Below are 11,724 nucleotides of genomic sequence, written 5' to 3'. Positions count from 1 at the left end.
GTGCATTATATTTGCCAAGTAGTTTTTAGGGTCATGATGGATGGTCCTAACTAATTTTATTTTTTTTGGAATTTTTTTTGAAAAACCAATGCCCTAGCCTATAGCCCCTACTTTTATTTTGGGTGATTTTTGTTTTGTCATTTTTTGTGTCTTACTGCCTTTTAGCCCAGTTTAAGTATGTGCATTATATTTGCAGTAGTTTTTAGGGTCTGATGATGGTCCTAACTCAATTTTTTTTTTTGGAATTTTTTTGAAAAAAATGACTTGCTATAGCCTTACTTTTTATTTTGGATGATTTTGTTTTTTGTCATTTTTTGTGTCTTACTGCCTTTTTAGCCCAGTTTAAGTATGTGCATTATATTTGCAGCAGTTTTTAGGGTCTGATGATGGTCCTAACTCAATTTGTTTTTTTGGAATTTTTTTGAAAAAAATGCCTTTGCTATAGCCTTACTTTTTATTTGGGGTGATTTTTGTTTTTTGTCATTTTTTGTGTCTTACTGCCTTTTTAGCCCAGTTTAAGTATGTGCATTATATTTGCAGTAGTTTTTAGGGTCTGATGATGGTCCTAACTAATTTTTTTTTTTTGGAATTTTTTTGAAAAAATGCCTTAGCTATAGCCTTACTTTTATTTTGGGTGATTTTTGTTTTTTGTCATTTTTTGTGTCTTACTGCCTTTTTTAGCCCAGTTTAAGTATGTGCATTATATTTGCAGTAGTTTTTAGGGTCTGATGATGGTCCTAACTCAATTTTTTTTTTGGAATTTTTTTGAAAAAAATGCCTTGCTATAGCCTTACTTTTTATTTTGGGTGATTTTTGTTTTTTGTCATTTTTTGTGTCTTACTGCCTTTTTAGCCCAGGTTTAAGTATGTGCATTATATTTGCAGCAGTTTTTAGGGTCTGATGGTGGTCCTAACTCAATTTGTTTTTTTGGAATTTTTTTGAAAAAAATGCCTTGCTATAGCCTTACTTTTTATTTTGGGTGATTTTTGTTTTTTGTCATTTTTTGTGTCTTACTGCCTTTTTAGCCCAGTTTAAGTATGTGCATTATATTTGCAGTAGTTTTTAGGTCTGATGATGGTCCTAACTCAATTTTTTTTTTTGGAATTTTTTTGAAAAAAATGCCTTGCTATAGCCTTACTTTTTATTTTGGGTGATTTTGTTTTTTGTCATTTTTTGTGTCTTACTGCCTTTTTAGCCCAGTTTAAGTATGTGCATTATATTTGCAGTAGTTTTTAGGGTCTGATGATGGTCCTAACTCAATTTGTTTTTTGGAATTTTTTTGAAAAAAATGCCTTGCTATAGCCTTACTTTTATTTTGGGTGATTTTTGTTTTTTGTCATTTTTTGTGTCTTACTGCCTTTTTAGCCCAGTTTAAGTATGTGCATTATATTTGCAGTAGTTTTTAGGGTCTGATGATGGTCCTAACTAATTTATTTTTTTTGGAATTTTTTTGAAAAAAATGCCTAGCTATAGCCTTACTTTTTATTTTGGGTGATTTTTGTTTTTTGTCATTTTTGTGTCTTACTGCCTTTTTAGCCCAGTTTAAGTATGTGCATTATATTTGCAGTAGTTTTTAGGGTCTGATGATGGTCCTAACTCAATTTTTTTTTTTGGAATTTTTTTGAAAAAAATGCCTTGCTATAGCCTTACTTTTTATTTTGGGTGATTTTTGTTTTTTGTCATTTTTTGTGTCTTACTGCCTTTTTAGCCCAGTTTAAGTATGTGCATTATATTTGCAGCAGTTTTTAGGGTCTGATGGTGGTCCTAACTCAATTTGTTTTTTTGGAATTTTTTTGAAAAAAATGCCTTGCTATAGCCTTACTTTTTATTTTGGGTGATTTTTGTTTTTTGTCATTTTTTGTGTCTTACTGCCTTTTTAGCCCAGTTTAAGTATGTGCATTATATTTGCAGTAGTTTTTAGGGTCTGATGATGGTCCTAACTAATTTATTTTTTTTTGGAATTTTTTTGAAAAAAAATGCCTAGCTATAGCCTTACTTTTTATTTTGGGTGATTTTTGTTTTTTGTCATTTTTTGTGTCTTACTGCCTTTTTAGCCCAGTTTAAGTATGTGCATTATATTTGCAGTAGTTTTTTAGGGTCTGATGATGGTCCTAACTCAATTTTTTTTTTTGGAATTTTTTTGAAAAAAATGCCTTGCTATAGCCTTACTTTTTATTTGGGTGATTTTTGTTTTTTGTCATTTTTTGTGTCTTACTGCCTTTTAGCCCAGTTTAAGTATGTGCATTATATTTGCAGCAGTTTTAGGGTCTGATGGTGGTCCTAACTCAATTTTTTTTTTTGGAATTTTTTTGAAAAAAATGCCTTGCTATAGCCTTACTTTTTATTTTGGGTGATTTTTGTTTTTGTCATTTTTTGTGTCTTACTGCCTTTTTAGCCCAGTTTAAGTATGTGCATTATATTTGCAGTAGTTTTTAGGGTCTGATGATGGTCCTAACTAATTTATTTTTTTTGGAATTTTTTTGAAAAAAATGCCTTGCTATAGCCTTACTTTTTATTTTGGGTGATTTTAGTTTTTTGTCATTTTTTGTGTCTTACAGCCTTTTTAGCCCAGTTTAAGTATGTGCATTATATTTGCAGTAGTTTTTAGGGTCTGATGATGGTCCTAACTCAATTTTTTTTTTGGAATTTTTTTGAAAAAAATGCCTTGCTATAGCCTTACTTTTTATTTTGGGTGATTTTTGTTTTTTGTCATTTTTTGTGTCTTACTGCCTTTTTAGCCCAGTTTAAGTATGTGCATTATATTTGCAGTAGTTTTTAGGGTCTGATGATGGTCCTAACTCAATTTGTTTTTTTGGAATTTTTTTTGAAAAAAATGCCTTGCTATAGCCTTACTTTTTATTTTGGGTGATTTTTTTGTCATTTTTTGTGTCTTACTGCCTTTTTAGCCCAGTTTAAGTATGTGCATTATATTTGCAGTAGTTTTTAGGGTCTGATGATGGTCCTAACTAATTTATTTTTTTTGGAATTTTTTTGAAAAAAAAATGCCTTGCTATAGCCTTACTTTTTATTTTGGGTGATTTTTGTTTTTTGTCATTTTTTGTGTCTTACTGCCTTTTTAGCCCAGTTTAAGTATGTGCATTATATTTGCAGTAGTTTTTAGGGTCTGATGATGGTCCTAACTCAATTTTTTTTTTTTGGAATTTTTTTGAAAAAAATGCCTTGCTATAGCCTTACTTTTTATTTTGGGTGATTTTTTTTTTTTTGTCATTTTTTGTGTCTTACTGCCTTTTTAGCCCAGTTTAAGTATGTGCATTATATTTGCAGTAGTTTTTAGGGTCTGATGATGGTCCTAACTAATTTATTTTTTTTGGAATTCTTTTGAAAAAAATGCCTTGCTATAGCCTTACTTTTTATTTTGGGTGATTTTTGTTTTTTGTCATTTTTTGTGTCTTACTGCCTTTTTAGCCCAGTTTAAGTATGTGCATTATATTTGCAGTAGTTTTTAGGGTCTGATGATGGTCCTAACTAATTTATTTTTTTTGGAATTTTTTTGAAAAAAATGCCTAGCTATAGCCTTACTTTTTATTTTGGGTGATTTTTTGTTTTTTGTCATTTTTTGTGTCTTACTGCCTTTTTAGCCCAGTTTAAGTATGTGCATTATATTTGCAGTAGTTTTTAGGGTCTGATGATGGTCCTAACTCAATTTTTTTTTTTGGAATTTTTTTGAAAAAAATGACTTGCTATAGCCTTACTTTTTATTTTGGGTGATTTTTGTTTTTTGTCATTTTTTGTGTCTTACTGCCTTTTTAGCCCAGTTTAAGTATGTGCATTATATTTGCAGCAGTTTTTAGGGTCTGATGATGGTCCTAACTCAATTTGTTTTTTTGGAATTTTTTTGAAAAAAATGCCTTGCTATAGCCTTACTTTTTATTTTGGGTGATTTTTGTTTTTTGTCATTTTTTGTGTCTTACTGCCTTTTTAGCCCAGTTTAAGTATGTGCATTATATTTGCAGTAGTTTTTAGGGTCTGATGATGGTCCTAACTCAATTTGTTTTTTTGGAATTTTTTTGAAAAAAATGCCTTGCTATAGCCTTACTTTTTATTTGGGTGATTTTTGTTTTTTGTCATTTTTTGTGTCTTACTGCCTTTTTAGCCCAGTTTAAGTATGTGCATTATATTTGCAGTAGTTTTTAGGGTCTGATGATGGTCCTAACTCAATTTGTTTTTTTGGATTTTTTTTGAAAAAAATGCCTTGCTATAGCCTTACTTTTTATTTTGGGTGATTTTTGTTTTTTGTCATTTTTTGTGTCTTACTGCCTTTTTAGCCCAGTTTAAGTATGTGCATTATATTTGCAGTAGTTTTTAGGGTCTGATGATGGTCCTAACTCAATTTTTTTTTTTGGAATTTTTTTGAAAAAAATGCCTTGCTATAGCCTTACTTTTTATTTTGGGTGATTTTTGTTTTTTGTCATTTTTTGTGTCTTACTGCCTTTTTAGCCCAGTTTAAGTATGTGCATTATATTTGCAGTAGTTTTTAGGGTCTAATGATGGTCCTAACTAATTTATTTTTTTTGGAATTTTTTTGAAAAAAAATGCCTTGCTATAGCCTTACTTTTTATTTTGGGTGATTTTTGTTTTTTGTCATTTTCTGTGTCTTACTGCCTTTTTAGCCCAGTTTAAGTATGTGCATTATATTTGCAGTAGTTTTTAGGGTCTGATGATGGTCCTAACTCAATTTTTTTTTTTGGATTTTTTTTGAAAAAAATGCCTTGCTATAGCCTTACTTTTTATTTTGGGTGATTTTTTTGTCATTTTTTGTGTCTTACTGCCTTTTTAGCCCAGTTTAAGTATGTGCATTATATTTGCAGTAGTTTTTAGGGTCTGATGATGGTCCTAACTAATTTATTTTTTTTGGAATTTTTTTGAAAAAAAATGCCTTGCTATAGCCTTACTTTTTATTTTGGGTGATTTTTGTTTTTTGTCATTTTTTGTGTCTTACTGCCTTTTTAGCCCAGTTTAAGTATGTGCATTATATTTGCAGTAGTTTTTAGGGTCTAATAAACAACCTTAACTAAATGTATTTGAATTTTTGAAAAATATGCCTGAGGCATTTTACATTGCCCTACCTCCGTTTTTAGATGTTTGGTTTTTTTTATGCCCAAATTTATGCCTCAGTAAAGACTTACCTTTAATTTCAGGCGTTTGAAACTTTTTTGCCTGATTATATGCCCAGCCTTACCTTCGTTTTGAGGCGTTTTACATTTTTTTGCCTTCTTTTCAATGTTACTATCGTGAAGCTGTTATTAAATCCAAACAAACATTTGATGTTATAAAGTTTTTTATAACATATTTGTATATATACACAGAACACAAAATAAAAACGCAACACTTGTGCCTCAGGGTGGCCTCAATGAAAGTCCACAAAAGTGTTGCGTTTATATTTTTGTTCCGTGCACATATGAAGTATTTTAATATATAGCCTACCGTACTTGTTAAACACATTTTTCTTTTTTTTAAATCTGTGCCTGTCCCACAGGCCGGAGAAGCTGGTGTGGCACGGCTCCAGCTCGGTGGGGATCCGGATCACCACCAACTACTGCGAGGCGTGGAGGACGGCCGACATGGCTGTAACGGGTCAGGCCGCTCTGCTGCAGACCGGTCGTCTACTGGGCCAACACGCCCGATCCTGCTCCAACCACTACATAGTGCTGTGTATCGAGAACACTTACATTGGAAACACACATCAAAGAAGGACCTGAAAAAACACACACACACACACACACAGGCACATAAACACTGACTAATATCACGGACAAAACAATTGTGGATGGGATGGATGACAGAAACAGACAAATGAACACCAATTAATGACTTATTGTATTCCTTATTGGGGTCATTTCAACAAATGGCCGATACCATTTGTTCCATAATTATTCAAGAGGCATCATTTAAAAGTTCTAGTGAGATTCATTGAGTCTTCTTTTTTAGCAGTATTTTAAGTTGAGGTTTGGTTCATTCAGACAAAGTTTTTTCAGGAGATAAACAGTTCCTGAAAAAATCTCGTCTGAATAAACCAAACCTGAACTAATGCACACTTTAAATTTTTAGTTTTATCGGATGAACACGTTTTGAGATTTTACCAATTTAGCGTCTTTATTTTTCTTCTATTTTCAGCTTCCACACATCTCAGGAACTACATCACATAGGAAACAGAAATGTGGTATCGTAATACAGTTCCACCTACTCTCTCAGAACATATAAAATGAGAAATGTGTTCATAATAAATAGATTTTCAAAAATAAATGTTTTTCTGTTGCAATGGTTATATTGTTTTACGTTACTGATGAAAAACAATAAATGATTTTAAGACACAGAGGCAAGTTACAATGGCCTCATAAGTCACTTAAAGAAAAATTGTTTCATATCCTATAAATGAATATTTATACTATAGATTAAAACAGAGATCAGATTTTTTCTTCCATTCCCACATGTAGTTGTGGGCCAATGAAAATAGTAAAAAAAAAAAAATATATATATATATATATATATATATATATATTTTTTTTTTTTGGTTTTCAAGTGACTGTCACCCTAGAACCAATGCATATATCTGACTAATCATTGGTGATTTAAACAGTCTATGTACGTAGCTCAAAGCCAATGAAAATACAGGGAGCTGAGGCATATGCAAAGTTGCCTGAACATGTTCCAGCCCCAAACCCCAAACAAACTTTGTGTATATTCTGAGAGAGAAGATGGAGCTGTATTACTATACCAAACATCAGTTTCCTATTGATGTAGTTCCTGAGATATTGGAAGCTGAAAATGAAAGAAAAATAAGGATATTGGCCATATCTCATAAAGTATTCATCCGGTCAAACTCGAACTGTACGGTGTTCCTATTGAATATTCACGGAACAATTGGTAAAAATGTGTTGTAATGCCATGGAATGACTCTATTGTAATCCAGCTGCTCACATGCACACACTGCATCCATCAATACATTTCACTGTAAAGTCAACAGCTCAGAGAACTGTGAGCTTCACTGGCAGCATAGCTTTGACTCATAGCTGTAGAATACTCTAGCTTTTTATTATGTTATACATGTCATGTCATGTCAAATGAAGTGTAGGGAAATAAAGACTTATATTAAAAGAAAAAAAAAAACTACGGTAGAAAACTACAGAAAAGGATCAGGGCCAATTTTGATGAAAAAAAAAAATTTGGGCAAATCAAAAAATAAAGTGGAAATGTCGAGATTACCGTCGAAATTTCGAAAATAAACTCAAAATACAATATCGTATAGTCGAAGGTTTGTTATTAAAGTCAGATCTACAGAAACGGACTATGGCCAATCTCATTTTTCAACTTTAATCTTGACATATTTCTTCTTTATTCTCGACATTTCAGCTTGATTTGTCCAAAATTATTTTCCCCATAAAATCTGGTCCTAATCCGCTTCCGTAGAAAACAGAGTATAACTTGCCAAATGTATTTTTTTTTTGGTGCTCTTTAGGTTTTCCTGCAGTTTTTGTCATAAATGTTTTTCATTTTCAAACTCAACACCTACAAACACAGAAGATCAAGGAATTGTACACAAATACTGATTGTTGGCTGGTTTTAAAACCATTTTACAGACGTTTCTAATAGATTTTAATAAAAGTCAACACTGAGTAAGTACATGCTTATTTCGTTCATGTAAATAAATACCAGATCTGTAAGGAAATAATTTTTGTTCGTTTAAATCCAAAAATTTTAATTAATGTCTTCATAAACATCTTTATCTCCAGTAATGATTATTAATCAACATTAAAAGAATAAATCAGTAAAATGTATTAAGAGCCACAACTAGTGTGTGCATGTCATTGTAGAACATGTTTTATTTTTAAGATCTTCAATTTCCAGCCCATTTATCTGCACTGCAATGTTAGTGTCTTAGCATTAGTGTTGAAATCATTAATTTATACTGTAGCAAGACTTTCACATTAAAGTTTCCATTTATGAACCCAGAACAAATATAATTCTATATTATTGTTGTTTTGTGACGTTTGGGTTTATTCTTACGGAAGCGTAGAGCTGCCACAGTTGAAAATATATTTTTGATCACTATATTGTACGAACAATATACTTATATTGTACGAACAATATACTTATATTGTACGAACAATATACTATATTGTACGAACAATATACTTATATTGTACGAACAATATACTATATTGTACGAACAATATACTTATATTGTACGAACAATATACTTATATTGTACGAACAATATACTATATTGTACAAACATGATATTATATTGTACGAACAATATAATTATATTGTACGAACAATATACTATATTGTACAAACATGATATTATATTGTACGAACAATATAATTATATTGTACAAACATGATATTATATTGTACGAACAATATAGTTATATTGTACGAACAATATAACTATATTGTACGAACAATATAATGATATAATTCGAAAGTGGATTTTGATAAGGAAGATACGGAAGCGTAGACGAAGACGATGAATGTGCAGGATTTGATCAAATTCTACTTCATGCTTGGGCTGAGGCATGGAGAAATCCTCATGATGCTTCGCTCAGTGGACGATATTGTTATTAGTATGCGCACACTGAGGAGAAAGCTTCAAAGTATGAGGCTGTACAGGAGGAAAAACCAGTCGGATCCTCTGGAGGTAGCAGCGTTCCTCATTGATCAACTCGAGAACCACGGTAGGCTTTATGGATACAAGTTTCACCACCTAAAGTGTCTTCAAGCTGGATACGTGGTGACCCAAAATACAGTGAGACATCTGCTTAAATTTATTGACCCCAGTGGTGTGGAACTGAGGCAAAGAAGACGGCTGATGCGACGCATGTATGTGAACCCTGGACCCAATTTTCTTTGGCATGTTGACTCGTACGATAAACTGAAGCCATTTGGAATATGTATAAATGGAGCAATTGATGGCTTTTCCAGACAAATTATATGGCTTCATGCATTTTCAACAAACAGTGATCCGAAAATCATCGCTGGCTATTTCTTAACTGAAGTTGAAGAGAGAATGGGGACTCCTGCCAGAATCCGAGCAGATTTGGGGACTGAAAATGTCATCATGGCAGAGATGCAGCGATTCCTTCGGTGGAGTGTTGATCGCTCCACCAGTAACTGCTACATCTCTGGATCCAGCAATCACAACCAGCGGATCGAAAGCTGGTGGGCTTTTCTGAGGACGCACCACGCTCAACACTGGATGAATCGTTTCCAGAAACTGAAAGACAATGACTGCTTCTCTGGTGACTTTTTGGATAAGCAGCTTGTTCTCTTTACTTGTTTAAGGATTGTTGAGGTATGTATGTTAACAGTCATACTTAGAACATCAAAACAATCATGCTCATTATCTGTATAAGAATGATTATGCTGCATTATGTGTGTGAGAGGCAGAGGGAAAGTGTTAGTAAATGTAAGAAGTAGTGCTGGGCGATATGGACCAAAATATCTCAATATTTTATCCTCAAAATTGTGATATACAATATAAATATCGATATTTTTAACTCAACAGTCTTACTAGAAATACAATTCTGGGTCAAATTTGCTGATAGAAAATGCCAGTTGCACAAGCCACTTTTGGCTTTTTCTTCCAGGGACAGCATGTGTGAGTGATTCCTGTAGTGTCTCTTTTTTTACGAGTAAGTCTGGGATGCATTAAGCAATCCATCCAACTGTTCTTTTCATTCTTTTCTTTCTTTTTTTTTTCCAACACTACAACAAGTGCAATCTTTTAACAGCAATGCATGTTTTGTTATTGCAATTAAATAAATGAATTTATTTTATTGCATAATTGTGGCCATCACCAGCCCTCCCTAAGGAAGGGTAAGAAATACTTTATTAAAGGGAGGATGTAAAAAGACAGGGCAGTGTTACACCAAGGTGAGGGGGTGGGGGTAGTGGGAAAGGAACAGGGAAGAGGGGAGAGTTGATTGTTTTCAAGTGAGAATGAGATGTGGTTGTGTATATTGTGCTTATTATGTTGTGTTATCAAGCCAGTCTGGTGACCAGTGTGAGGCTTAGGAATAATGGTGGTGGCTGTGAACAGAGGAAGAAGTGAGTGGAAATTCCATAAAACAGGTATTTGGGAACAACGTGTCTATGGTTGAGCCCAGTATGAGTGTTATACCACAGCCCAAGGCCAGTGCATCCATGACAAATGTATGTGTAAAAACCGCCCCCCACATATACACCCGAGAAAGCCCCAAGGAGCCAAGGACCCAGGGCACCACGTCACCGACCCCAACCCCCAGGCCGCCCCACCAACATAATTTGACATAAACCTGCTGGAAATAGCTTATGAACATAACATTGAACCTCAAAAATTATTTTCTAAAGGAGAGAGATTTTACATTTTTTGCTTATTTGTGAATGTAATTTTTATTGACACTTTCAGACTACAGGGTATGTCCTCTCCCCTAAGTATTTATCCCCTAAGTATCTCTTTTATTTGAGAAATTGTACAAGCCACAAACAGATTGTAAATAACAAGTAAAAACTATTTCTTCTACAGGAGGAGCTGCAAGAAGTTTCACATCTGTGGAACAGCCACATCATCCGTCACAGCAGAAATGCAGTGGCACCAAGTGGACGTCCACTTCTTCTGTACACCATTCCTCATCTGTTTGGTGGACAAGATCACCTGAAAACAGTCTCTCCAGAAGCTGTGGAGGCTTGTAAAGAGGAGTGCCAACAGAGAGGACATTATCCTTGTGATGAAACCGTTTTCAATTTGTGCTGCCATATTATGTCAGAGAACTTCTTGCTCCCACCAACCAATACAGAGGAAGCCATAGAGTTATATCTTTTCCTTAGAACATACATTCTGAAAACCTTATAAGCAGTCTCATGTTCCAAGGTTGTAGGTAAAAATTCCTGCATGTCAATTAATAACGTAATAATAAATGTCAACTTAGAGGCGGACACAGTTAAGCTTTTGGGAACGTAATCTCTATATTAATTAAATTGATATTTAATCACAATTATGACGTAATTCTAACTCTAATCGTGAATTACAAATTTATGGGAACATAAATGTGTGATATATTGTTTCAAAGGTAATTCAACGTAGATTATGATTATGCCTTGCACAATTTGATTAGGGGCCCACTCCCCTTTTTTCGGCAATTTCCATTAAAGTCATTTTGTCATTTATTTGTGAGTCAAATATTACAACAGTTGGTGGTACCGAATCGTTGACACATTCCAATATATGAATGGGGCCCATTACCCCGTATGTCCCATGGGGGCACCAGGGGCCCCATTTTTTTACTCGGTGGAACCGAGTCATTTGACTGAATTCTTGGGAACGTGGTACATGCCATTTGGCACGGAGACGTTCCGCGGGCCCGGTCGTAGTTTATCCGAACTTGTTGAATTTGTTTTCCTTTCATAAGCCTAAATCTCATATTGTTATCAACCATTGTATTTACAACATTTAATGTTTTTCTTTTTGGAATAATGAAGCCAAGTGAAATGATGAAAACCCCAAATAAAAAAATACAGCACCATCAAAACAACAATAATAAATAAACCACATTGTTCAAAAAACAAATATGTTTATCTTTTTTTAGCTGTCAAGAATACAACAACAATTTTGTTCAATTCAAAACTACACAACACTTTTTTCATGGTAACTGGCACAAACATATCCAACAGTCAATGCAATGTTTCTGAATCCAGTTCTAAATTCAGGAGTGAACTTGTGTT

The 11,724-nt window shown here is 33.5% G+C and overlaps 1 protein-coding gene across 1 annotated transcript in view; it reads left to right on the top strand.

Annotated features, from left to right (window-relative positions):
• LOC114479590 (collagen alpha-1(XVIII) chain-like) overlaps window positions 1-5,720 on the top strand; it is a 50,096-nt gene extending 44,376 nt beyond the window's left edge. Inside the window, exon 33 of the mRNA XM_028473343.1 lies at window positions 5,498-5,720. Within this exon, the coding sequence (XP_028329144.1) occupies window positions 5,498-5,720 (223 nt within the window). The remainder of the gene's footprint in view (window positions 1-5,497) is intronic.
• Window positions 5,721-11,724: the final 6,004 nt, after the last annotated feature.

The sequence above is a fragment of the Gouania willdenowi genome, chromosome 17 (genome assembly GCF_900634775.1).
Source record: "Gouania willdenowi chromosome 17, fGouWil2.1, whole genome shotgun sequence".
Taxonomy (NCBI): Eukaryota; Metazoa; Chordata; class Actinopteri; order Blenniiformes; family Gobiesocidae; genus Gouania; species Gouania willdenowi.
Note: the sequence above shows the minus strand (reverse complement) of the source record. Positions and strands in the feature narration are given on the sequence as shown.